Raw genomic sequence first — 27,767 nt, forward strand, 5'->3', positions numbered from 1 at the left:
AGATTATGAAGAACGAATCTAGTATGAAATATTATACTCCATTAAAGGTTAGGCAGTGTTTATAGAAAAAAATATTACAAGGATGTTACAAAAGAGACAATTGCAAATATGTACAAAGGTAATTATAAAAATAACAGGGGTTAAATGAGAAATAACACTTACATGTGTTCAGATCATTTGAGGCAACCAGGCTAGTTGAGTTCCCATGTGTCCCAATGCATCAGGACTCTGGTTAGGAACAGCTCTTCAAGTCAGACTCACATAGGCTCCAGCAGACAGACCACAGGCTGGGGTGCCTGGCAGACTTATAGCTCAGCTTGATGACATCACAAAAAGGGTTGGTTTTCCCAGACCCTCCTATCTCTTCAGTTTAACTAAATTCAACCTAAATTTGTCTAATGCCTATAACTCCGCTACAGAACATGTCATAGTCATAACAAACCCAGCATTCATCTCGTATTGACGTTGGCATTCTAATGAGATCAAATATGTCCTATTTGTGATGCATAATTACAGAGAAATCCCTACTTTTTACCTGATGGAATTAGAAGCACATGTTTAGAGTGGCAGACAGAACCGCCGATGAACGTTAACAATATGTACTTTTCCTTTTTCTAGCCTACATCGTTGGCCCAATATCTTACAATAATGGAACAAAGGACTTATTGCATTTACAGAAGGGAATCAGACCGGTTTTGGCTAGCACAACTTTACACTGCAGCTATGCCAGTCGTAAATACCTTTCTTCAATAAAACTCCCCCACATACATTGACAAGGCAAGCTCTTGCCGGAGTGAAAGGGAAGGGGGGTTTTTAGCCCTGGGCTAACAAGAGAAACTAAACTTATATGATATTTCATACAATAGTGAGTGCAGCTCTGGAGTATAATACAGGATGTAACTCAGGATCAGTAATGTATGTACACAGTGACTGCACCAACAGAATAGTGAGTGCAGCTCTGGAGTATAATACAGGATGTAACTCAGGATCAGTAATGTAATGTATGTACACAGTGACTGTACCAGCAGAATAGTGAGTGCAGCTTTGGAGTATAATACAGGAGGTAACTCAGGATCAGTAATGTAATGTATGTACACAGTGACTGCACCAGCAGAATAGTGAGTGCAGCTCTGGGGTATAATACAGGATGTAACTCAGGATCAGTAATGCAATGTATGTACACGGTGACTGCACCAGCAGAATAGTGAGTGCAGCTCTGGGATATAATACAGGATGTAACTCAGGATCAGTAATGTATGTACACAGTGACTGCACCAGAAGAATAGTGAGTGCAGCTCTGAAGTATAATACAGGATGTAACTCAGGATCAGTAATGTAATGTATGTACAGTGACTGCACCAGCAGAATAGTGAGTGCAGCTCTGGGGTATAATACAGGATGTAATTCTGGATCAGTAATGTAATGTATGTACACAGTGACTACGCCAGCAGAATAGTGAGTGCAGCTCTGGGGTATAATACAGGATGTAACTCAGGATCAGTAATGTAATGTATGTACACAGTGACTGCACCAGCAGAATAGTGAGTGCAGCTCGGGGTATAATACAGGATGTAACTCAGGATCAGTAATGTAATGTATGTACACAGTGAGTGCACCAGCAGAATAGTGAGTGCAGCTCTGGAGGATAACACAGGATCAGTAATCTATGGTTATTGTACATTACTAGTCACACTTGTGTTTCTTTCTAAGGAGATTTATTCAGCTAGAGGTGATCTTCTGTGCAGATAAGACAATTGATTCCATCTGTTTCCGGTTTCTGCACAGGGGGAGAATAGTCCTTGGAAGTTTACAGTATTTTGCTGTGTTTCCATTGCGCCACCTGCTGTCATCCTGAGGAATCACAGCTGATTTTCTGATTTTGCGGCTGATTATGGATGCTGATTCTTGGGTCTTGGTGATGAGGAAGCTGAAAATGATAAGTGTAGAAATAAGTGATGAGGAATACGTGTAATAATAATGTGCACACACGGAGGCTGTAGTAAACACACGGAAGTGTCCCAGCCCTACATCCCGAGTGTCCTGTGGATGCATAGGGGCCCCTGTTATACTGGATTTACAATGTCCCCATCACTGCACAGCTGATGTAGACATGAATAGAAAATACAGGACGGCACCACAAGGCCCTGCAGTGGTCCACATTGAGCCCACCGCTGCGGCCAGGATTTCTCCAATGCATCTTCTCAGCAGTGAAATGACAACAAGAAGGAAAAGTCGTGGAAATCCCAGGATGGACGTCACTGATATCGATGATCTACCCAGATCAAAGTCCTAGGAACCCCTGTAAGACCCCGCTATGGTACGATCTACCCGCCGCTGCTATAATTAGCGTCTGATCCTCCTGTCGTCTCCGTGACCCGTCCATTATAGGGTTATAATGGTCAGACTGGCAATAGTCCACCATACAATCATCTGTCATTACCGGAGATTAATGTTCTCTGATCAAAGGAGGAAATTAAAGTGTAATTAGGAGCGCGGTGTCATCAGTAAGAACGGCGTCCTCATATCCAGGGGACATAGGGAACATTCTCTGGAGATGCCCCCCCATAGGGCACAGCATCGGGGGTCCTCACTGCCCATCCTACCGTCCTGTACACACAGCTCTGATTCCTGGGTCGGACGCTGCGTCCCATCTTTCCACTGTTCAGCCTCATTTGTTCTCCTGGGTATAAGGCAGCTGTGGTTTCTGAATGTGCTCCTCAAAACAGCACCCCCTGCCACTGTTACTCAGCCTCTGCTGCTACAACCCTGCTACATCATTGTCCCAGCTCTGTTACTCAGCCTCCTCTGCAAGAACTCTGCTGCATCATTGTCCCAGCTCTGTTACTCAGCCTCCTCTACAAGAACTCTGCTACATCATTGTCCCAGCTCTGTTACTCAGCCTCTGCTGCTACAACCCTGCTACATCATTGTCCCAGCTCTGTTACTCAGCCTCTGCTGCTACAACCCTGCTACATCATTATCCCAGCTCTGCTACTCCGCCTCCTCTGCAAGAACTCTGCTACATCATTGTCCCAGCTCTGTTACTCAGCCTCTGCTGCTACAACCCTGCTACATCATTGTCCCAGCTCTGTTACTCAGCCTCTGCTGCTACAACCCTGCTACATCATTGTCCCAGCTCTGCTACTCCGCCTCCTCTGCAAGAACTCTGCTACATCATTGTCCCAGCTCTGTTACTCAGCCTCTGCTGCTACAACCCTGCTACATCATTGTCCCAGCTCTGCTACTCAGCCTCTGCTGCTACAACCCTGCTACATCATTGTCCCAGCTCTGTTACTCAGCCTCTGCTGCTACAACTCTGCTACATCATTGTCCCAGCTCTGCTACTCAGCCTCTGCTGCTACAACTCCTCTACATCATTGTCCCAGCTCTGCTACTCAGCCTCTGCTGCTACAACATTGTCCCAGCTCTGCTACTCAGCCTCTGCTGCTACAACCCTGCTACATCATTGTCCCAGCTCTGTTACTCAGCCTCTGCTGATACAACTCTGCTACATCATTGTCCCAGCTCTGTTACTCAGCCTCTGCTGCTACAACCCTGCTACATCATTGTCCCAGCTCTGTTACTCAGCCTCTGCTGATACAACTCTGCTACATCATTGTCCCAGCTCTGTTTATCAGCCTCCACTGCATAATTTCTGCTACATCGTTGTTCCAGCTGTTATTCAGCCTCTGCTGCATCATTGTTCCAGCTTTTATTCAGCCTCTGCTGTTTCAACTCTGCTACATCGTTGTTATAGCTGTTATGCAGCCTCTGCTACATCATTGTTCCAGCCCTGTTATTCAGCCTCTGCTACATCATTGCTCCAGCCGTTATTCAGCCTCTGCTACATCATTGTTCCAGCTGTTATTCAGCCTCCGCTGTTTCAACTCTGCTACATCGTTGTTCCAGCTCCGTTACTCAGCCTCTGCTGCAATAACTCTGCTACATCATTGTCCCAGCTGTGTTACATCATTTCGGGCTCCCGCCACCCCCACCGATCAGCCGATTGAGGCGTATTGGAAGAAGCTGCGGCTGTGAATGGTGCTGTCGCTAGCTTCCAATTTGCCATGGATGGGAGAGAGCTGCGGTCTCATTCATGGTCGCTATGCATGGCGCTGATTATGGCAGTGATTAGTGGCAGAGTTATTGGAGTTGCAGAAGTGGCTGTAAAACTGGTCTCCCTGTCTTGGGGTGTTAATGTCATCAGGACTGGTCATCAATATCAGATGATCAGAGTGTAACACCCATCACCTCCACCCATCACCTCCATCCATCAGACATGCCACAGCGCCACCCATTAATAGTGGCAATGATCGGTACTGCACAACTGTCTGCACTTGGAGCTGCAGCGTCTGCGTCCGACACTCGTATATCTACTTACAGAACGAGTACGTAGCCATGAAGCCATTCGCCTGGACAGAGGAGTCGCTGTGGAAATGCACCATGAGAGAATGGGTGGAAGACATGAAGTCCAGCTTGGGCAGCTGTCCGCACTTCTTGGTTTGTCTCCGACCGTCACGGAGGAGGAAATAGTCGTAGGAGCAGCCGGGTGACGGCTCCAAACTAAACAAGGCAACGTGGAGCGAGATCTGCAAAGTCAGAAAGGATACATGACCCCTAGTGGATCCAGGATTCACACTGGTCACATTCCCCATAGAAGTGAATGGAGAGGTGGTGTAGCCCAGTCCTGGGGCGCGTCACCCCCACAGACAATCACTAGTGATGCCCGTCACTTACCTGATATCCAGCAGGAGCGGACAAGACCCACACACAGTTCACCGAGTTCGGGTACTTAGAGGGAAAATGTGGCGTCGAAAAGTTTCCGGTTGTGTTGATTAAGAATCCCCCGCACTTTACTGAAATATAAGAAAGGCACCATTATAAAGAAGCGTCCATATAATATACCGCCAGACTTAACACCAGCCCCCCGAAGAAACATGGAGCCATCCCCATTATTCTGGATACCAGAGACATTCTGCATGACTTGTGTGTGGGACTCCGGCCGGTGATCCTGTGGGATCAGGGATCTGCTCTGTGCTGTGAAATGCCCCTCTAATCAGTGGTGATCTGCAGGGATCCTGGCAGCAAGCCTTCAGTTTCTCTGCAGCGCCACCACAGGGGGAAATGCAACATTACACATTGGTAACTGGAAACAATGGGCTGCCCACGTAACACATGGACGTGGCGTGTCCTCCATCGGGCGGCGGGTCCTCCAGGTTGCAGCGGGTACTCCAGGGTGCGGCGGGTCCTCCAGGGTATGGCGGGTCCTCCATGGTGCAGCTGGTCCTCCAGGGTGCGGCGGGTCCTCCAGGGTGCGGCGGGTCCTCCAGGGTACGGCGGGTTCTCCAGGGTGTGGCGGGTCCTTCAGGGTACGGCGGGTCCTCCATGGTGCAGCTGGTCCTCCAGGGTGCGGCGGGTCCTCCAGGGTATGGCGGGTCCTCCAGAGTGCGGCGGGTCCTCCATGATGCGCCGGGTCCTCCAAGGTACGGCGGGTCCTCCAGGGAGTGGCGGGTCCTCCAGGGTGCGGCGGGTCCTCCAGGGAGTGGCGGGTCCTCCAGGGAGTGGCGGGTCCTCCAGGGTGCGGCGGGTCCCCCAGGGTGCGGCGGGTCCTCCAGAGTGTGGCGTGCTCTTTGTGGCCACCTCCATGCACTCACTTGAACTGTACGTCGCCTTAAAGCTGCTTCTGGTCCCCGAGCCGGTGAATTGTATTTTCAGGAACCTTCCGGAGGAGATCTGAGCGAGCGGAGCGATGTTTCCGCAGCCCTTGTGGATAAGAATGGCGGCCTCTGTGCCGATTCCATCGTACGCGGTGACCGAGGCCTGCGCGCAGTCGGGGGAGGGCTGGATGCTGAAGGACTCAAACTGCAAGAAAACCTAAAGACAAGATAAGCAAAGGCAGCAGAAGTCAGTCATCTAGCTGATGTACTACAAGGCTCAGCCGTCACATATCTGTGGCAGTACCTTGTCCTCTGGGACGCGGATAAGCCACACACAAGCCGTAAGGTTCGGATTCTTCTTGGACTCCCATGAAAACTTCCCATGTGCATCTGGCAGCAGGTGACTGCAGACATCTAAAACATCAGAGAGGCGCATGTAGTGCCCTGCCAGGGCCTTCCACAGCCCTGACTATAGAGGGACCACCAGCCGCTCACACACTGAGCAGGAAAACACTGATGTGGTCACACAGAAGACCATGGAGCAGCCTGATGCCCCTGCCCCCGGATACAGCAGGACAGTCCGGATTTGGGGAGGTTGGGGGTATGTCCCACTTACTTTAGGACGCAGAAACAGATAAACACAATGGTGGTGTAGGTTCGGCACAGGAGGTGTCATGACGTCACCTCGCGCCGCGCCATATTCTGCCTCCCCTCATCGTGGGAGCGGAGCGAGGTGAGCCTTATTAACTTGCCTTGCAGAGGAGCAGAGGGCACCACATTGGGGGCTTGAGGGCACTTTGGGGTATCACACGAGCATCATTTAGTGTGGGGAAAGGCAGTGGAGACAGCGTACTAAGTGGGGGCATCACATGGTGTAGGGAAAAACTGCGGGGGCAGAATAATTTGTGGGGGGCACTATACAGACCTGATAACGTGTAAGGGAGGCTGTGGGGGTTTCATAGTGGGAGTTGTTGGGAGTGGCACTGTGGGGGCATCTTTGGGGCAGTACACTGTGTAGAGGGACATTATGGCTTGGTCACACTGTTTGGGGGCTTCACAAAGGGGCACTATTTTTATGTGGGCAAAAATAAGGCCTTGGCAGTGTTGGGGCTGCGCCCCTTTTTCCTGCCCCTCAGCGTTTGGCGGAACGGAGGGCATCTTCACCAGATATCGGGGTCCGCACACCTCTGGGCCCTGGGGTCCGCACACCTCTTGGCCCTGGGGTCCGCACACCTCCGGGGTCTCAGGTCGGCCATAATCACTAATTATCCAATCTCTGTGTAATACAAGCTGATAGAAAACTTCTTGGAGGAATCAATGGCGGACATCCATACGAGCTCTCAGGCCACTGTGGGGTCAGCACAAGGCACAGAGGACCACCCCAACGACCATAGAGCCGGAATCAATTATCTGCCGGCCATCGGCAGTTGTGGGACTACAACTCCCAGCCTTTTCTTACACATCATACTCGACTCATTCTCCAACTTACTGCATTCGTAGAGCTTTTTAATCTTGGAAACATCCAAGGAACTTAACCCAATGCGCTGACCGATCAGGGCATGGGGGTCTCCGGTCGGCTCCAGAGTGGGTTTCCCAGAATTAGTGGCAAAGGCAAATCTGCAGCAATGAAAGAAAAGACCTATTGGAGACTGTAAGGTAATGGTAAGTATAATTGCCGGCGGCGCGGACATGGACCCCAATGGGTTCTCCGCCGTCGTCATTACATCCGCCATACTTACTTGCCGTAGTGTAACACGGAGAGGTAATCGTACGGCACGCCGAGGTTCTGGGTGCTCATCTTGTAGAAATTACGTTCTTTGTCTAGAAGGAGAGAAGACGGCAATGACTGACGGACGCAGCGGCGTGCAATGTGGACGGCCATCTGCTCCTGTCCGCCATGCTCGGCCCGCCCGTACCTTGGCTGATGTTCCCCCAGTTAATGCGGATGTACTTGTCTCGGTCGCTGCGGCATTGCTCGTGTTGGAACCCCAGAGCGTGCAGCAGTTCATGCTGTATTACACCCCAGTGCAGACACCCCGGGGTCGTGAGAGACAGGTCTTGTGCGCCCCCTAAACGCCCCACGTAGGACCAGCACCTTCAGCAAAATAAAATGTCAGAGAGATAAAATAATTCACTGTAAGCAAAGACGAGCGGCCGCAGCCCCCTGCACGGACGAGCGGTGGGAGCGCCTCTGCACAGAACTGGAACAGCACTGCGACCCCCAGTCTCAGAGGTTGGACCCCCAGCAATCAAAGCCTAGTAATATGCCACCATTCACTAAATGATAAGTTCCTTCTCTGTACACAGGGATCCAGGGACATTGGGGTGGGAAGCTGTGGTGGGACAATAGGGGGACGGGCGGTGGGGTGGGATGATGGGGGGAAGGGCGTTGGGGTGGGTGCTGTGGTGGGACAATGGGGGGGGGGTGTTGGGGTGGGACACTGGGCTGGGACCCCGACCACTGGGAGAACGAGGCTTTGTAGTATCGTCCAAGTCGTCACTGTGCGGACTGGTAGGTGGCCGCCTCTCGTCCCGTCCACTGTTGACTGGGATTTCACCCGTGATGGCTTAGGGACTTTTTGCTGCGAATTGCACAAAGAAATAAAATCCACCTTCCAAAAGTTCATCTTTTGAGACGGCCGCGGCTCCTGCACCTCATCTGCACGGATCACAGCACAATAAACAAAGGATCCCAAAACCGTTACCTGTAAAGACGCCTGTACTCCCATAATATATGGATTGTAGAGCAGCTAAACGCACCCGCGGCGACTCGAAGAGCTGGACAAAGCCTTAAAGGGGTTGTCCATAATTAGAAAAACATGGCTGCCTTCCTTCAAAAACAGCATCACACCTGCTGAAAGGTGGTGTCTGGTATTGCAGCATTGCTATATTGTAGGATGCCCCAAAATTGTTATTAATTACTTTATGCTAATGAGGTGCTTGGTGCATCCTGGGTGTGGCCAAAGAATTCAGTGCCACTTCCCACCTACTTGTTTTCCACATCTCCCTACCCATTACTTCTCTGATTGACAAAAGGGAGATAGAAACACAACAAGCAGGTAGGTGGAAGGTGCACTGAACTGTCTGGCCACGCCCAGGATGCACCAATTGCCTTATTAACTGTGGTGTAGTGACCCCTGTGGCAGCTAGGGGGCGCTCTGTGAGATATGCATGGAGGCGTATCTGTTGTGGTAATAGTGGTGAACCTGTAATCGGCAGTGTTATGAATGGCCGATATGTGTCGCAGAGGGAGTCTGCGTGGTAAGTCAGATGTATTGTGATTTGCTGGGACCTGTAGTCCCTCAAGAGTTTGTGTAATGTGTATAGTTAAGTTTGGGTGACTTACTAGGCTAGTCATGAGAGATGGGAGGGTCAGACTAGCCACACATACACTCCCACCCAGGGGAGTGGTTACCAGTATGTAACGTGACCAGGGTGTGAGTCAGTGTTCATTGTGAGCTCCCTGTGTGTGGAGCTGAGAGGTGTGTCCGGTAGGTCCTGTGTGGTCTAGGGTCCTGTGAGCACCTGGAACCGAGGAACCTGAGATGAAGGTGCTGGATCGTCCTAGGAATGACTAGGGTCCTGCAAGCACCTGAGATGGTTGGTGCTGGACTGTTCTGGGAATGACCAGGGTCCTGCAAGCACCTGAGATGGTTGGTGCTGGACTGTTCTGGGAATGACCAGGGTCCTGCAAGCACCTGAGATGGTTGGTGCTGGACTGTTCTGGGAATGACCAGGGTCCTGCAAGCACCTGAGATGGTCGGTGCTGGACTGTTCTGGGAATGACCAGGGTCCTGCAAGCACCTGAGACCGTGAGACTTGGCTTCGGGTGGCCTGGGTATTGGACGTTCCCGGCTGGGGAAGGACGTCCTGAAGAATACCCGGACTAGGCCACCAGGCAGGGTCCTGGCTACCTGGGTGTTGGGAGGTCCTGCGACGAGGATCGGATCCCTGAATAGCACGGGGTGAGGACCGGGATCTGCGGGGCCAGGGACTGTTACTGTGTGGGGAAGCTGGAGTCCTTCGGTGAGGTCTGGACTGACTACTGGGTGCCGACCAGGCAAGTTGGGGATCCCCGTTAGGCAGCTTACCCAGAAGAGTGTTAACAGAGTGTGGGGAAGCTGGAGTCCTTCGGTGAGGTCTGGACTGACTGCTGTGTATTGACCAGGCGAGTTGGTGATCCCCGTTAGGCAGCTTACCCAAAGGCTGTTAGAAGAGTCGGCAGGTGGAGCCGGAGCTCCTGTCAGGTATCGTACAGGCCGGCAGTGCTTGTGAAGTTCTATGAACTGTGTGGTCTCCCTTGGGAACTGGTTAAGGGGGGACCAGCGTGTTAGTGGCCGTAAGGCAAAGCCGTACACTGAAGTGTTTGAAGCTGCAAGTAAATATCACCAGTTGGTGCCTGTTGTGTTCTATGTGATACAAGTTATGAACTGTGCGTAACCCGGTTTATGACGCTTAATAAACCGCATGGACTGCTTTGTTTTATAAACCCGTGCCCGTGTGCTTGAATATCGCGGCCAAGTGAGTGTCCCCCAACACTCTCAGTAAGAGAAACCTTACATAACATATAAAGATAAAGGACAATCAGAAAAGAGGGAAAATTGAAATGTTCGATAAGCTGTGGTCTCCGTGGCTTGCCATGGGATAGGTTTGTTATAGAGACCGGGTGAATCAAGACCCTGAATTGGTGAAAACATAAAACGTGGTCTATGGTCCTAACTGAGGGGATAGTCATCCCATAGATTTGAGTGTGGAGCTAAACAAGGTGGGCTGTCTTATTGGGGGGGGGGATAAGTTGGGATTACAGGGTTCGTTTGGGGGGAAAACTTTGTACTGAAAACAAGAATGTAACATGTCAATTGTAATGTTATTCTTAATAAACATTTATTTGAGTTAAAAAAAAAATAAAGAAAAAGGACAATATCCGGTAACCACAGCAATGAATTTGGACACTAAAGGTTTGATTTTTTTTAGGGTTACGTCTCCTGCGAGGTGTTGGGCTTGGTTTGAATAGTAATTTTGTGCTCCCTATAATCCCTTTTCATATGGGTGTATGTTTGGAAATTGATAGGGGGCTGTTAATTGGAACACTTGCTCTGACAGGGGCAGATACCAAATTAAACGCCCCCCGAAAGGAGTAATATATGGTCAACACATGGGGATCCCTACCTGTCGCCCCGTTTTTTTAGCTAAGGATGAAAGATTGGTCCGATTAAAAGCTAAAGATGTGAAGGTCTCTAAAGTCAGGGGGCATCTTCTGATGGATCATTTATTACATTGGAGCCCGGGCCCCCCAGGTGCCTATGTGTGCCTCTGGCAGAGCGGAGGCCAGACGCAGCTGTTCTGTCCTCTTTTCTATTGGATGACCTGAATCTGTGCAGGTCGCCGCCCACGAGGAGCCGCGATTTCGTTAGCAGGGGAATAGTGTTTACTGGCTGATTAGCCGGGCCCGTGCTTATGCGGCAGTTAGATTTTCTCCATCTACAGATGAAATTCTCCTCCACGGATATAAAATACTTGTGTTTATCGTATGTGCTAATTGCTTAATTAGCTTCCATAGCGCTGCCACTCACTTTATGGCGTGATTCTCCTGAATGCGCTGACATGGCGCTGTCACAACCCTCCCACCCGAACGCCTTTCCAGCAGCGGCAGAGCTCGTATCTGACAAACGCTCTCATTACGGGAATTTCCTGGTGAAATAATTCAGTTTTATTCTACAAAAAAAATAATATTTCTGCAAAAAAAAAAATCCTGAAATTCTAGCCGTATTTAGGATAACTAAAAAAAAAAGGCGCATGAAAAACGAAGACTATAATGTGTCTGTTATTGAACAATGGATTGCATAGGAAAATGTTGGCGCGTGTGAAGACATCCGCGTGGCTGGCGCCATATTCCTCTGCAGATTTTCCATGGACAGAAAACGAGCAGCTTTTTCACTCCGCGTAGTCGGAGCTTATGAGGAGTCAGCGCCAGGCTGCCATACTGGTCAGATTCTAGTCCCGATACCTTAGTCACACGCGTCATACGTCAGTGATGTGCCGCACTCACCCGTCGTTGGCCTGGATCCTCAGATAACTGGGCTCCCCCTGACGTGGAATGAACCGCACACAAGTGAGAACTGCTACCTCCTCCATGGCTGCTTGGATGAGCGTCTTCTCCTCCGGAGCTGTAATCCATACATCTCTATGACTCTCATGGATGGCTCATGCGTAGCCCCTTATAGACATACGTACCGTAGCTGTTGGACAAGGTATACGGCACCTGGACCCAACCGTTTGCTGTTTTCGGCCATAGACAGGACTTTCCTCGACAGGTCAGAGCGTTCCTGTTCCTCCCGACAGCAATGTCTCCTTGTAACATAAGCCGGGAGCTTCCTGGACGGAGAGGAAGACATGATGCTGAATGCTGACCCCCGGGAACGGTGTGCCGCCACCTCAGTGTCCCCAACATCGCTCCGTGTCACATACCTTGGTTGGAAGATAAAATGTCAGTGAAGATGTCGTCACTGGGAGGTGTCCGATCTGTAGAAATAAAACATGGCGGAAAGTTAGGAAATCTCCTTCTGACAATCCCGGGAAGTTACTAAGAAGGTATCACTGACCTGAGCCGCCGGATCTGAACTGCGGATTCTGGAGTAAAAAGTGGGAAGAAAAACAAATTTAGAACAAAAATAAGATGAGCAATAAATAATACCGCCATCCAGTGATAATACTGCCATACAGTGAGCAAGTAAACTTCTCTGGAACAGTGGTGACGTTGCACGGCTGATAAGCTTCCCGGGGAATGGTGGACTTACATGGCACCCCCGGTGTTACTCCTAAAGACGCTCTGGCAGCTTTCGCCCAGACTCTGTCGCACTCTGGAGTCACCGGCTCCCTCTTCTACCACTGCTCGTTATACAGGATTGTGTCATTAACATTAACATGTCAGGAAACCCGTTATGCAGCATCACCCAAAAGAGGCGACAGGTGCAAATCATGTGTTCACCCCTCAAAAACTATTACAGGGGTTCTCTGATTTAGCAAAAAAGTTTGGAAAACAAAAACAAAAGTTATAATAGAAGACGTTATGGTCACTGTGCTGCTCCAGCGGTAATGTCCCATGTTCTGAGATCTGTGATTGTCTGCAGTGGTCAATCTATTAGTCATAAGGAATGCGAATTGTACCATATGTATGCGCAGAAATACAGTGTACTGTGTGTGTGTGTATATATATATATATATATATATATATATATATATTGGGTCCGAATTTATAGTCGTGTCCTTCCGCAAGTGCAAACAATACCAATAATGAAACGGAACATGAAAGAAGTAGGAAAACTTCAAGCTAAAAACCCGAAGGCCCCGATTCGTCATCGCTTTTGCGCCTTTTTTTCTAGAGTAAGAACGGCTCCAATATTGACTTTGTTACCGGCGGTTTATTATTTAATTGGCCCCTTTTTTATATTACATTTATCCGCTTTTTTAGGTATTACGGTCGTTCGATTATCCAGATGTTTTAGCCGAATTCATAATTTGCGACTTTTCAAAATGTTGCACAATAATAACCCCAGCATAATAGAAAAATCTGACTCATCGTTTGTAAAGCGAGTTCTGGTGTAAAATAACTTGAAATGTTACAGAATTTGCGTGCGACGTTAACGTTTTTGCGCCGGTCTCAGACGGAGTTGCCAAGTTTTTCAAACGTGAGAGGATCTTAACCAGGAGGGGAAGTGACCGAGAGCAGCGGTTACATCTGCCGCATTTATCCAGAGGTGCTTGCATCCTGGTGAATTCGGCGCAACTTTCTAGAGCGCATCATTTATAAAAACTGGCGCAGAACACCAGCAACAAAAATTTGTAAATCTATATTTTCTTTATTTTTTTTTTATTTTCGTGCATCTTAGGCTGTTGTCACACGGTCAGTATTTGGTCAGTATTTTACATCAGTATTTCTAGCCAAAACCAGGAGTGGAACAATTAGAGGAAAAGTATAATAGAAACATATGCACCACTTCTGCATTTATCACCCACTCCTGGTTTTGGCTTACAAATACTGATGTAAAATACTGACCAAATACTGCTAGTGTGACAGCAGCCTTAAAGGATTCTGCAACTTTTTACTCTAAAAGGATCTGCACAAAAATGATCAAGTTGTCTGCGCTATTTTGAAGAATTTGAAGCAATTTGCGCCAGCGAAAAAAACCAAAACACAAAACAATATTTTAAAGTCTTAAAGCGCCGTGTGCGATGTGTATTGATTTTTTTTAAGTTATTTTTTGTATCTTTTCTGTTGTTCTTTTTTCACTGGAGGAAATTGCGCCAATTTGTTCATAATTAAATTCGAGTGCTGATGAAGTTTGCTGAACATTTTTTTTTGCTAATTTTAAGTGCAAAAAGTTTGCAGATTAGCCCCCGACTTCTCCACCAAAAGACAGATTTTGGGCAATTGTGGAAAATTGTTGCAAATCGCGAATTAGGCTCAATCATCTGGATAATTAGATGTAAGTAACGTAATTGTGCAAATGACAAAAAAACAAGAGCAGCCGCAGGCAGCAGTACAAATACACAGGAGCTTACAATCTACCACAGAGACATTTTCCAGGACTCAGACTGCAGGGTAAGGGGCATCACACGTACCTGCGGGGGGCTCCCTGCGCACAAGCCCATGACAGTGCCTATCAGTAGGAGAGAGGGCGGCATTGTGGTGTCCAGGCGAGATGTGCGGAGAACACGTCCCTGGGTCTATATATAAGGAGCAGGGAGGGAGAGGGCTGAGGACACGGTGAGCAGAGATGATAGGGGAGGGACAGCTCTGCAAGGACAGGTGCTCCAAAGGATGATCAGACACCTGCTGCGGAGCTTGGACCAGACTTAAAGGGGTTGTCCAGTGACAATACGTCATCACATACCCAGGATAGGTGATGACCTCCTCAGATCACAGATTATAAACACATTGGTGCTTTATTTTTCCTCCAGAGATAGCACCACCCATGTTCATAGGTTGTATCTGGAATTGCAGCTTATCTCCATTCATAGTGCTTTTATTCGTCATAACAATGAAACCACTGACAGGTGAAGTGACATCGACCCCTGGTGACAAAGGTGCCCGTCAGGCATTGGCGCAGCAGTCTAACCCCGTTAACGCCAGGGTCAGCACTGAACATAGCACTTATGCGGTCAGACAGAGGGAGGGGAGCCCACCTGTTAACCCATCGCTTACTACAGTGTATAAGTGATCATTGGTTTACCTTGTCAGATGCTGCTGTCAATCACTGACCACAGCATGTAAACGGTTGGGTTGTCGGTCCACGTGTTCACCGGTGTTCAGCAGCCCCTGTAATCAATCGTGGGTAACCGTGGGGGCCGGGGGGCTCCTGAAGTCAGTGGCATGTGGTTGCCCTTCACATCAGCCCCTCATATTTCCTATATACAGCATCGAGGGTTTATGTCCAGTAAGGGAAAAATAGACGTAAAGTGTAATAAAAAGTGTAAAGATAGAAAGCAGAAAAATCCAAATAAATTCCCTTATTAAAAAAAAACAAAAAAACATTCGAGATGTCACCAAATTGCCATTAGAGACGAATCTATGGAAAGAGGAAATTATTTCTCCTGATCAGTAAACGATATAAAGAGAAAAAAAAACAGAAAGCACCAAAACTGACGTTTTTCAGCCGCGGCTCCTCTGTAAAAAAGATGCAATTAAAAGCGCCAAAATGGTCTGAAAACCACATCAGCTTGCAGCGCCAAAGACAAGCCCCATATGATGCCAAAAACAAGCCCCCACACAACGCCGTAAAAGAACAAGTCCCCATACAGCACCATAAAAGACAAGCCCCATACAGAGCCGTAAAAGAAAAGCCCCCATACAGAGTTGTAAAAGACAAGCCCCCATACAGTGCCATAAAAGACAAGCCCCCACACAGCGCCGTAAAAGACAAGCCCCCATACAGCGCCATAATAGACAAGCCCCCATACAGCGCCGTAATAGACAAGCCCCCATACAGAGCCGTAATAGACAAGCCCCCATACAGCGCCGTAATAGACAAGCCCCCATACAGAGCCGTAATAGACAAGCCCCCATACAGCGCCGTAATAGACAAGCCCCCATACAGCGCCGTAAAGGGCAAGCCCCCATACAGCGCCTTAAAAGAACAAGCCCCCATACAGTGCCGTAAAAGAACAAGTCCCCATACAGAGTTGTAAAAGACAAGCCCCCATACAGCGCTGTAAAAGACAAGCCCCCATACAACGCCGTAAAAGACAAGCCCCCATACAGAGCCGTAAAAGACAAGCCCCCATACAGCGCCATAAAAAACAAGCCCCCATACAGAGCCGTAAAAGAAAAGCCCCCATACAGAGTTGTAAAAGACAAGCCCCCATACAGCGCCACAAAAGACAAGCCCCCATACAGCGCCGTAAAAGACAAGCCCCCATACAGAGCCGTAAAAGACAAGCCCCCATACAGCGCCATAAAAGACAAGCCCCCACACAGCGCCGTAAAAGACAAGCCTCCATACAGCGCCGTAAAAGACAAGCCCCCACACAGCGCCATAAAAGACAAGCCCCCATACAGCGCCGTAAAAGACAAGCCTCCATACAGTGCCGTAAAAGACAAGCCTCCATACAGTGCCGTAAAAGACAAGCCTCCATACAGCGCCGTAAAAGACAAGCCCCCATACAGTGCCGTAAAAGACAAGCCCCATACAGCGCCGTAAAAGACAAGCTCCCATACAGAGTTGTAAAAGACAAGCCCCCACACAGCGCCGTAAAGACAAGCCCCCATACAGAGTTATAAAAGACAAGCCTCCATACAGCGCTGTAAAAGACAAGCCTCCATACAGCGCCGTAAAAGACAAGCCTCCACACAGCGCCGTAAAACACAAGCCCCCATACAGAGCCGTAAAAGACAAGCCCCCATACAGCGTCATAAAAGATAAGCCCCCATACAGCGCCGTAAAAGACAAGCACCATACAGCGTCGTAAAAGACAAGCTCCCATAAAGTGCCGTAAAAGACAAGCCCCCATACAGCGCTGTAAAAGGCAAGCCCCCTTACAGCGCCATAAAAGAACAAGTCCCCATACAGCGCCGTAAAAGACAAGCCCCCATACAGTGCCGTAAAAGGCAAGCCCCCATACAGAGCCGTAATAGACAAGCCCCATACAGAGCTGTAATAGACAAGCCCCATACAGAGCTGTAAAAGGCAAGCCCCCATACAGCGCCGTAAAAGGCAAGCCCCCATACAGAGCCGTAAAAGAACAAGTCCCCATACAGAGCCGTAATAGACAAGCCCCCATACAGCGCCGTAATAGACAAGCCCCCATACAGCGCCGTAAAAGAACAAGTCCCCATACAGAGCCGTAATGGACAAGCCCCCATACAGTGCCGTAAAAGAACAAGTCCCCATACAGAGCCGTAATAGACAAGCCCCCATACAGCGCCGTAAAAGGCAAGCCCCCATACAGAGCCGTAAAAGGCAAGCCCCCATACAGCGCCGTAAAAGGCAAGCCCCCATACAGAGCCGTAAAAGAACAAGTCCCCATACAGAGCCGTAATAGACAAGCCCCCATACAGCGCCGTAATAGACAAGCCCCCATACAGCGCCGTAATAGACAAGCCCCCATACAGCGCCGTAATAGACAAGCCCCCATACAGCGCCGTAATAGACAAGCCCCCATACAGCGCCGTAATAGACAAGCCCCCATACAGCGCCGTAAAAGAACAAGCCCCCATACAGAGCCGTAATAGACAAGTCCCCATACAGAGCCGTAATAGACAAGCCCCCATACAGCGCCGTAATATACAAGCCCCCATACAGAGCCGTAATAGACAAGCCCCCATACAGAGCCGTAATAGACAAGCCCCCATACAGAGCCGTAATAGACAAGCCCCCATACAGAGCCGTAAAAGAACAAGCCCCCATACAGAGCCGTAATAGGCAAGTCCCCATACAGCGCCGTAATAGACAAGCCCCCATACAGCGCCGTAATAGACAAGCCCCCATACAGCGCCATAAAATCCAAGCCCCCATACAGCGCTCTATAAGACAAGCCCCCAGACAGTGCCATGTGCGCGATCAGAGGGTCTCAGGAGTTGGAGACAATTTTTGGTTCTGAATTTTTGCACCAATAAAATAATGAAAATAAAACCCAGTTTTGATGTCGCCGTCTTCGCACTGACGGAGGAATCGCCTCTCCGGGTCATTACCGCACAACGAACGCTGTAAACACAACAATGGTGGAATCGCTTTTTTTCATCATTTTGCAGCACTTGGAATCTCTTTCCTGTTTTCAGGACAATATACAGTAAAATGAACGGTCAGAACTACAACCTGTCCTGAATACAACAAGCCCTCATCGTCTATGGAGACGAAAAATAACAAAAACAAGGAAAAATAATCTGGGAGCGAATGATGATGGCGGGTATATCTGACACAGCGCCGCTGTGGTGCACAGGCCGTGCCAGGACTTGTAGCTTCACTTCAGCCAGAGCTGCAATATCACACACAGACTGAGGACACAAGAGGCGCTGTTTTACAGAAAAAAGTCTATAAGTTCATGTTTTTACTTTACTGTCTAATTTACAAAGTGCATATTTGGCCCCCAGCCTGGCACTGGGGCCTCGTCGCCCTGGCAACCATCAATCACATCGCAGGATTGGCTTTCCTGCCAGTACTCAAAATGGCGACACGGCAGACAACAGTGTTCTGCTCAGTCACGTGACTTCCGGGTCGCACAGCGTACAGAGCGAGAAGCAGCGGCGGCGCCAGGAGGGGGAAGGATTTGTCAGTGCGCACCGGAAGTCGGGTGTTCTGCGCTTGTCTCGTTCCTCTACTTCCGACGGTGATAGTGCGAACTCACCCGGCCTGTGAACGGAAGTAAACATGGCGTCTGTGTGGGATGAAACGGAGGTAAGCGGGGAGAGCCGCGCCGCGCCGCCATGGCCGCTGAAGGGAGAGCATGATGGAGGCAGCACAGCTGGGGCTTGTGGTTCTCCTTGTACTGATCGGTCTCAGGCTAATTCAGGGCCTAAAGGAGCTTCAGTATTTTGGTCTTAGGGGCAAGAGGGTGTTTCTTGCATCTTCCTTCAGTCGTGTGTGAGTGGCAGGACGGGATCTGTCCCAGGATGACCATGGAGGAATCGTAGCCCTCTGTTTGCTGTCAGTGAATGGAAACATTGGGGCGCTGACTCCATCCCGCTCACCGTCCAAGTCTGGAGGGCGGTGACGTCCCCCGTAACCCCCGGGCACGGCGGCGTCCCCCGTAACCCCCGGGCACGGCGACGTCCCCCGTAACCCCCGGGCACGGCGACGTCCCCCGCAACCCCCGGGCACGGCGACGTCCCCCGCAACCCCCGGGCACGGCGACGTCCCCCGTAACCCCCGGGCACGGCGACGTCCCCCGTAACCCCCGGGCACGGCGACGTCCCCCGTAACCCCCGGGCACGGCGACGTCCCCCGTAACCCCCGGGCACGGCACAACGGCATCCCCCGTAACCCCCGGGCACGGCACGACGGCATCCCCCGTAACCCCTGGGCACGGCGACGTTCCCCGCAACCCCCCGGGCACAACTGCGTCCCCCGCAACCCCCCGGGCACGGCGGCGTCCCCCGTAACCCTCGGGCACGGCACGACGGCATCCCCTGGCACGGCGACATCCCCCGTAACTCCCGGGTACCCCATGACAGCCTCCTGTACTTAGCGGTGGAGCATCTGTGACGATCCCCGCTCCTGTGTGAGCGTCGGCCGGGTGTCAAATTGTGTCCATAAATCCACAGCAGAAATCTTGTACACGGCTGTAAGAAAGCAGCAGAGCGTCCAGATATGCGAGGCTCCAAGGGAAAAGAACTAAAAATGACCGTTATGTGCCGGCTGCAAAGTCCCTTCCCAAAATCCAAAGTACGGAAATTGGGATCTTGTGGGGTCTTAGTGGTCGGACCCCCAGTGATCAGTACGTTTTCCTCCACGGGTAGAAATGGCAGATCAGCCGGACGATGAATTCCCCCAGATGAGGGACTTGGGGCCACAGTAGTGGAGCATGTGCTCTGCGGCGTCACTGTGATTACCCTGCACAGCCCCCAGACCTGGAGTGGTACAGCAGGGCGCGTGCATGACCCGTCCGGACTGGGAAAATCACAGGACACACGTCTCCATTTCTGGTGATCGGTGGGGGATATTTTATGTGCACCCTCTGTCTGTCAGGGTCTGTCTGCGGCGCACACAATGGTGCCGTCGGCTGCTATGTTCCGGGATCATCTGCGCCACTTTTCCTGGCACTGGTATAACGTATCTGGGTGGCAGCTGCTCTCATCTACGGCTCTTGGGGTGTATAATGCCTCCTATACATGCAGTGATCTGCAGAGCGATCCCTTTTATATTTTATAGATGGTTCCTGCCCTTTGTCTTATAAGGTCGGACTTTTTTTTGGGGGGGTGTGGGAAAGTTTAGAGATGATTTAGGACTTATGCAGGTTTCTCTCCACCTCGTGCAGCAGGATGGGGTGGGACAAGAAGTCCTCAAGATGTCAACAGAGGAGATAATCCAGAGAACCCGACTCCTGGACAGTGAGATCAAGGTGAGTCCTGCTCTTATCAGACACCAATGTATGTGGAGATAAGTAGACTGTGGTGTGTAAGTGCTGGTATGTGTGTGGGATGGACGTGGCGGCATATGCGGGATGGACGTGGCGGCATATGCGGGATGGACGTGGCGGTATATGCGGGATGGACGTGGCGGTATATGTGGGATGGACGTGGCGGTATATGTGGGATGGACGTGGCGGTATATGCGGTATGCACGTGGCGGGATGGACATGGTGGTAAATATATTGTATGCATGTGGTGGGATGGAAGCGGCGGGCGGTATATGCAGGATGGACGTGGCGGTATGTATAGTATGCAGCGGTATATGCGGGATGGACGTGGCGGTATATGCGGGATACAGACTGCTGATTTGATATTGCTTACTATTAGCTATGAGTATATATTATGTACAGTATTTTATATCCGTGGCCCAGAAGTTGTGTTTGACGCCACATGTGGCTCCACCATCAGTCACCTGCCGTACACGGATGCTGCACAGATAAAGCGTCATCCCCTGCCACCTTTATAAATGGCGCACACATAATTGGTACTGAGTGGTTCATCTATTGCAGGTTTACAAGACGTTTTGGTGGTCTGTAACCATGGAGACGCATGCTTTTTCATTTGCATTGCATACAGAAAGTGAGATTTTTTAATGTGGACTATTAACCCTTTCTGTGTTTCAGATCATGAAGAGCGAAGTTCTGCGCGTGACGCACGAGCTACAGGCCATGAAAGACAAAATCAAAGAAAACAGTGAGAAAATTAAAGTGAATAAGACGCTCCCGTACCTGGTGTCCAACGTGATCGAGGTACAGTGACGGCGTCGCCCGATTCAGTAAGGTGCAATGTTCTGGTTCTGTGTAAATCTGACCGATCCGTCTCTTCTCAGCTGCTGGATGTGGACCCCAACGACCAGGAGGAAGATGGCGCCAACATTGATCTGGATTCACAGAGGAAGGGAAAATGTGCAGTAATCAAAACCTCTACCCGACAGGTAACTATTAGGGACGGATGGTAAGAAGAATTACCGCCATAGGTGTCGAGGCTGCACACATTGATAACGGGGCTGTGTACTGACTGGCGGCACAGTATCGCACCCTGTAGGTTTATAACTTCTGTACGTACGGCTAAAAAGAATTATTTTGCAACATGTGAAAGATGCTACACAATTCCTAAATATGAGGTGGAAAAAAAGTGCCTTGTTTCTGGTAGTGAGATTCCGGGAGTTCCAACCATGTGCCGCCTAGAAGACCATCCTGATGATGGTGCATGTGGCAGATAAGAAGAACCTGCAGGAAGGGGCAGCGGAGGCAAATTTATAAACTGGGGTGAAAATCTCTAGTTATAGCTGCAGGGAAGCGGTCACTAAGATGGGGGGCATCAGCCGCCTCCACCCAGCGCTGCGCCATCTCTCACCCTCGTCCGTCCCCCATACATCAGTTTTATCATATCTTACTGAGTTGCCATCAGAGAGTGGGGAAAAGAACAGAACTTGTGAGGAGTCATCAGAAAGTCACCTGTGGTTTCAATCAGGTTTTTGTGTTACATTTATTAAAAAAAAAAAAAAAGTTGTCAGTTTTGTTTTTTTTTTCATATCATGCACTTATCACCGTTTGTGACACAGGGAATGTGTCAGCAGGTTTCTGCTATGTCATCTGAGAGCACCATGATATAGGGGCAGAGACCCTGATTCCAGCGACGTGTCACTTACTCTGCTGTGTTTTGCTGTTATAATGAAATCCGTGTTTAATCGGTAGATTACAGGACACCTGGCCTCGTGCCTCCTGGTCCAGCCACGTCCCCATCACTGGTTAGCAACTTTCTGCCTATGCACAGTATAGACAGAAAGTTGCCGGTCAGTGGTGTGGGTGGGGTTATACACAGCTCAGCATTCGCAGCTCTGCTACATCTACAGCAGAGAGAATTGTGATTGTATCATAACTGCTGCGGTCAGAAAATTAAGTGACACATTGCCGGAATCAGGGTCTCTGTCCCTACATCATGCTGTTGTCAGATTATATAGCAAAAACCGGATGACCGATTCCCTTTAAAAACAAAAGTAATGATTTTTGCAATTTTCACACTGTCCACTGGGGATTTTTTTAGACTCCTATTCCCTGCTCTTTCAGGAAGAGTTTTCAGCAGGTTGCTAACCAGCAGAGACTGGATTATAATGACTGATAACACCTCTATACACAGCTCACCTCCTCCTGTACAATGACTGATAACACCTCTATACACAGCTGATAACACAGGATCCACAATAGATAATGTCACAGCTCACCTCCTCCTCCTGTACAATGACTGATAACACCTCTATATACAGTAGATAACACAGGATTCACCATACACAATAGATGATGTCACAGCTCACCTCCTCCTCCTGTACAATGACTGATAACCTCTCTATATACAGTAGATAACACTGGATCCACCATTCACAATAGATGATGTCACAGCTCACCTCCTCCTCCTGTACAATGACTGATAACACCTCTATATACAGTAGATAACACAGTATCCACCATACACAATAGGTGATGTCACAGCTCACCTCCTCCTGTACAATGACTGATAACACCTCTATATACAGTAGATAACACAGGATCCACAATAGATGATGTCACAGCTCACCTCCTCCTCTTTTCTCAATGACCTTTGCTCACACCCATTAGATAGTATACTACAACATTACAGCTAATTTACTTGTTGTTTTCCAAGAAAAAAACATGAATTTAGTTTGCGCAGCCCCGGTGCACAGCGCGAGAATTGCAAAATGTCTAATTTTCAGTTTTGAGATTGTTATATGAAAAAAAATATTGCCATAAAATGACCACAAAAACCTGCATTTTTTTTTTCTATACTACCGTATTTTTTGGCATATAAGACGCACTTTTTCCCAAAAAAAATTGTGCGGAAAATGGGGGGTGCGTCTTATATTCGGAACGCAGGCTTACCGGCATTGTGGCGGCGACAGAGGTGCGGGCATGATGTGGCACTGTGAGCTGTATGGCGTGAGCAGGTCCCATCCATATTTGAGGTGAATCCGCGGCCCGGTATTGATGGAGAGCAGCAGCGCTGGTGAGTTACGGTATTTTCCGGTGGCGGCTGCCATCTTGCTGAGGCCGCGCGTGCGCAGATTCACTACTCTGCGTCCCAGGGCTTCAGGAAAATGGCCGCGGGAGGCCGCGCGTGCGCAGATGGAGATCGCGGCGGCCATTTTCCTGAAGCCCTGGGACGCAGAGTAGTGAATCTGCGCACGCGCGGCCTCAGCAAGATGGCCGCCGCCACCGGAAAATACCGTAACTCACCAGCGCTGCTGCTCTCCATCAATACCGGGCCACGGATTCACCTCAAATATGGATGGGACCTGCTCACGCCATACAGCTCACAGTGCCACATCATGCCCGCACCTCTGTCGCCGCCACAATGCCGATAAGCCCGCCGCCACCAGGAAAACCACCCAGCTCTGCTGCTCTCCTTCACTACTGCTGTGGCGTCACCTCAAATGTGGAAGGGACCCTGGCCGCTGCCACCTGAGGAAGTGACCGCACGTCTGCCACCGCCACAGCAACCTCCCCATGGACACCAGGCCATGGCGTCGCCCACCTAAGCAGGATGGGACCCTGCTCAGGTGTACGCCGTTCCGCCCACCGCACCTCAGCATCACCTCACCTCTGCCACCACCATGCCTCCTGTGACCCTGCTCTGCCACTGCCTGCCCTCAGGTAAGAGATCTTAAATTCGGACAATAAGACGGACCCCCATCTTATAAAAAATCTTTTTTTCTGCATTTTTCACCCCAAATTTGGGGTGCGTCTTATAGGACGGTGCGTCTTATATGCCAAAAAATACGGTATGTTGTGCATAAATATGTGATTCTTCAGAATTAGTTTTAGTCTTTGCCTGATGAAGAGACGTATGTAGTCTCAAAAGCTTGCAATTTGTTACCATCTTTTCAGTTAGCCATTAAAAGGTATCAACCACTGAGGACTCTCAATTCTAAATATTTCACAAAAACCTGGTAATTTTCTGATGAGGCTTTCTCTTATTAAATGTCACTTCTGGGAACTCCCATGTGTGACAATCACTGGGGCTCCCGTCGTGTGGCGAGAGGACGGTAGCGCGGGTGGTGGGCTGTGATCGCTCACTTGTTGTTCCTCTCTTTTCCTCCAGACGTACTTCTTGCCTGTGATCGGTTTGGTTGATGCCGAAAAGCTCAAACCAGGAGATCTCGTGGTGAGTAACGGGATGAAATGGTCGTCTGTACATCCGAGGTGGTAATGGGAAGCAAAGGAAGCCGCCGTGTACGTCACATAGCTGCCAGCTGGGTGTTCAGTAGTCCGATGGTCTTCTGATCTTCCCGTGCCGCGCTCTCTGTCTCTCCCCATTGCTCCCTGTTTCGCCCCGCTGCGCCCTCTGTCTCGCCTGCCGTATGGGCAGATGCAAGTAAGTGACATCCAGACATCTCTGGGGTAACTTTCCTACAGGGATAAATGGGTAAAATCCGTGTTCGGCCAATCTTATCTTATCTTTAGTAGCCGTATGAGTAAAGGAGGAATAGTTTCCCCGATTATATCCGAGGAGCCCGGCACCAGGACAATAGGGAGCAGGTTTCACTCTCCTTTTCTTCTTTCTGCTCTCCTGAGTTTTTGCTTTTTTCTGTAATTCGTCGAGGTATCGGCCTTTTTATTTAGTTCTTGTGGCCTCTACCAAGGGGCCAAGGCTCAGTGTATTATCTGGGGGCGTCTTTAGGCTCATCTACATAATTTCCCTGTGAACCACACAACAAAGGCAATAGAAATTTGCTTGTAAATGAAAGGTCGACATCTCGAGAACCATATGGTGGAAAAAAAAGAATAAAATCAAAGCAGAAACTGCCCCTGTGATTGGATAATTCCATATTTCGACAGATCAGACTTTTACAGACTCGACGATCCCAAATACGTTAATTTTTAATGGGAAAAGGGGAGACATGAATTTTTATATATTTTTATATTTTTTGTTATATTCTTAAATACTTGTATGGAGTGCTCTCCGGCCGCGGCTGCTACATACAGATACCAGCCATGTAATACAGATGCATCAGCCGCTCCCGAGCCCCCTCCACACATGCAGACCCCTTCTCATGACTTTAACTCACATCCCAATATGGGAAGGGGTAAAAGAAACACTAGACGTAGAAAATAAGCGGCAGTTCCTCCTTCAGTTTCCTCCGCTCCTTGGGTGCTATTTAGTCTGTTACACTCAGGACTAAGTCGTATATAAACAAGGTTTCCATGTATCGGTGACTTTCCCTCTGCCTGTATGACCTGGCTGCAGCAGGAGCCTCTCCCCTTTGCACATAACATTACGGCACTCGCCCCGGCTGTGTCACATCTCGTAGATATAAAGTGTAAGCACGGCGCTGGAAGGGGTTTTCCTATCAGTAAGTGATACGCCATCACTTCATGGTCAGTGCGGTCTTCCTTCTAGGACCCCATTGATCTTGACCGATCAACTAATGGTAACTATCCTGGCGGTAGGCATTGCTCACTAAGGTGGGAATATCCCTTTAAGATCGATGCCCTCTGGTGTTAATTTGTTTTTTCTTTTTTCTTCAGGGGGTGAATAAGGATTCTTATCTGATCCTGGAAACTTTACCTACAGAATATGACTCCCGAGTGAAGGCGATGGAGGTGGATGAACGGCCGACGGAGCAATACAGCGACATTGGTGGTCTGGATAAGCAGATCCAGGAGGTAAGGACGGAGCGACAGGACTGTGCCGATGCTCCTGGTTCCGTACTGACACCTAAACGCTTCTCACACAGCTTGTAGAAGCCATCGTTTTACCTATGAATCACAAGGAGAAGTTTGAGAATTTGGGAATTCAGCCCCCGAAAGGTGTTCTGATGTATGGCCCCCCTGGGACAGGAAAGACCCTCCTGGCGAGAGCATGTGCCGCACAGACTAAGGTAGGTAGTGCCTGATCGTGACCTGGAGAGCTCAGTGATAGAAGGGGGCACGCGGTGACATTTGCCGTCTTCTTTCAGGCCACTTTCTTGAAGCTCGCCGGTCCTCAGTTAGTGCAGATGTTTATTGGAGACGGAGCCAAGCTGGTCCGCGACGCCTTTGCTCTGGCCAAGGAGAAGGCGCCATCTATCATTTTCATCGATGAGCTGGACGCTATTGGGACTAAAAGGTTCGTTTTACCATTCAGCATCCTCCTGTTATAGAGCCGTCTCCTGGGACCTGATCACTGGGGCCGTCCGGGGGGCCGCTGTGCCCACACTTCACATTTCAGCCTTTCTCTAAGGGGACTGTAAGTGGTGCCCACTGGGGTTGCAATGGGATAAACCAGGTTTCTGGCGCTTTGTGATGCAGGTTTGATAGTGAAAAGGCCGGAGACCGAGAAGTGCAGAGAACCATGTTGGAGCTTCTGAACCAGCTGGATGGATTCCAGCCCAACACCCAAGTTAAGGTACAGACCCCCATCTCTTGTGTTCGTAGCCTCGTGTCTACCTGTATGACCGCTCTACAGCTGCTCCTATGTGTAACCTATGACAGATGCATTATAGCTGCCGGGAGGTGTCCGGTAGATGTGGCGTCACCTGCCCCATCATCTCTACTTGTGGAAGTGAATGGAGCGGGACCCTTTAACTGTTGCTTGTTTGGATGCACAGGTGATCGCTGCTACAAACCGTGTAGACATCTTGGATCCCGCTCTCCTCCGTTCAGGACGTCTCGACAGGAAAATCGAATTTCCAATGCCCAATGAAGAGGCCCGAGCCCGAATCATGCAAATTCATTCCCGCAAGATGAACGTCAGGTGCGTGTCCGTATCACAGTGGGACCGAGAGCGCTGATGAATTTGGGAGGTTTTACGTTTTGGCCTGGTGGTGGCGCTGTGGTCCAGTGTGTACCTACAGGTTGTAATGAAAGCTTTTACCTCTGCAGCCCCGATGTCAATTATGAGGAGCTGGCGCGCTGCACCGATGACTTCAACGGAGCACAATGTAAAGCGGTGTGCGTGGAGGCGGTGAGTACGGTGTTGTCGCCCCGGAGGAGCGCATTACTTATGTTTGCTGTGCAGTCGAGGGCAATGACCACGTTGCATGGATGAAGTCTGTAGGGTGAAACCTTAGCTTTCGAGGGCCTGTCTGTGCTTCGGTCTGACCTTTTATTACTTTCTTCTTGCAGGGTATGATTGCTCTGCGCAGAGGGGCCACCGAGCTGACACATGAAGATTACATGGAGGGGATCTTGGAAGTCCAAGCTAAGAAAAAGGCCAATTTGCAGTACTATGCGTAGACCCCCGTATGGGGAGAGTGGTGGCGAGCCCACTGCGTGTTGTCAGGACTGCTAATGTTACAGGAAGAAATAAACCCGACCTCTTTAACTCTACAAACCTTCGTCACGCTGCAGTCTGTGCCGGAGACCGGCTTCCTCATTCATTCACTGTACGGCTCATGGTCGTGTCCTCCTGCCATTGATCCTGATCGGTCCGATCACTGTTTCCTGCAGGTGTTTCTATAGGATTTAGGTTCCCGATCCTCCATTAGG

The 27,767-nt window shown here is 49.7% G+C and overlaps 2 protein-coding genes across 5 annotated transcripts; one reads left to right on the top strand and one right to left on the bottom strand.

The window, feature by feature from the left end:
* Positions 1–1,705: 1,705 nt before the first annotated feature.
* LOC143806373 (embryonic protein UVS.2-like) lies at positions 1,706–18,009 on the bottom strand. Of its 4 annotated transcripts, XM_077286748.1 has the most exons (14): positions 14,891–15,013; positions 12,455–12,545; positions 12,260–12,287; positions 12,126–12,179; positions 11,892–12,032; positions 11,707–11,824; positions 7,574–7,752; positions 7,397–7,478; positions 7,147–7,274; positions 5,962–6,071; positions 5,655–5,874; positions 4,738–4,856; positions 4,382–4,589; positions 1,759–1,927 (listed from the first exon to the last, which is right to left on the bottom strand). In XM_077286748.1, exons 5-14 carry the CDS (start codon positions 12,016–12,018, stop codon positions 1,890–1,892), a joined length of 1,329 nt encoding a protein of 442 aa, XP_077142863.1. In that variant the 5' UTR covers positions 12,019–12,032; positions 12,126–12,179; positions 12,260–12,287; positions 12,455–12,545; positions 14,891–15,013; the 3' UTR covers positions 1,759–1,889. The 4 variants fall into 4 exon arrangements, with proteins under 4 accessions (XP_077142861.1, XP_077142863.1, XP_077142864.1 ...); XM_077286746.1 differs by lacking the exons at positions 12,455–12,545; positions 14,891–15,013 and adding an exon at positions 14,280–14,462 and having other exon boundaries at positions 1,706–1,927; XM_077286749.1 differs by lacking the exons at positions 12,455–12,545; positions 14,891–15,013 and adding an exon at positions 17,972–18,009.
* A 351-nt stretch (positions 18,010–18,360) lies between these two features.
* Positions 18,361–27,612, top strand: PSMC3 (proteasome 26S subunit, ATPase 3). The gene is made up of 12 exons (XM_077286750.1): positions 18,361–18,550; positions 20,130–20,213; positions 20,907–21,032; positions 21,113–21,217; positions 24,400–24,462; positions 25,827–25,964; positions 26,036–26,179; positions 26,258–26,406; positions 26,589–26,685; positions 26,888–27,033; positions 27,162–27,243; positions 27,405–27,612. Exons 1-12 carry the CDS (start codon positions 18,524–18,526, stop codon positions 27,513–27,515), a joined length of 1,272 nt encoding a protein of 423 aa, XP_077142865.1. The 5' UTR covers positions 18,361–18,523; the 3' UTR covers positions 27,516–27,612.
* Positions 27,613–27,767: the final 155 nt, after the last annotated feature.

Source organism: Ranitomeya variabilis, chromosome 2 (genome assembly GCF_051348905.1).
Source record: "Ranitomeya variabilis isolate aRanVar5 chromosome 2, aRanVar5.hap1, whole genome shotgun sequence".
In the NCBI taxonomy this organism is placed as follows: domain Eukaryota; kingdom Metazoa; phylum Chordata; class Amphibia; order Anura; family Dendrobatidae; genus Ranitomeya; species Ranitomeya variabilis.

What these genes read in the sequence shown, in the direction of transcription:
- LOC143806373 (XM_077286746.1), bottom strand. Translation starts at nt 14,342, where the DNA reads ATGCCGCCCTCTCTCCTACTGATAGGCACTGTCATGGGCTTGTGCGCA. An exon ending in GTTCAGATCCGGCGGCTCAG is followed by an intron (nt 12,180 to 12,259) that starts GTCAGTGATACC and finishes TTATTTCTACAG; the next exon opens with ATCGGACACCTCCCAGTGAC. An exon ending in CCGCTCCTGCTGGATATCAG is followed by an intron (nt 4,590 to 4,737) that starts GTAAGTGACGGG and finishes CTGACTTTGCAG; the next exon opens with ATCTCGCTCCACGTTGCCTT.
- PSMC3 (XM_077286750.1), top strand. Translation starts at nt 18,524, where the DNA reads ATGGCGTCTGTGTGGGATGAAACGGAG. An exon ending in TGGTGTCCAACGTGATCGAG is followed by an intron (nt 21,033 to 21,112) that starts GTACAGTGACGG and finishes GTCTCTTCTCAG; the next exon opens with CTGCTGGATGTGGACCCCAA. An exon ending in CATGTGCCGCACAGACTAAG is followed by an intron (nt 26,180 to 26,257) that starts GTAGGTAGTGCC and finishes GTCTTCTTTCAG; the next exon opens with GCCACTTTCTTGAAGCTCGC.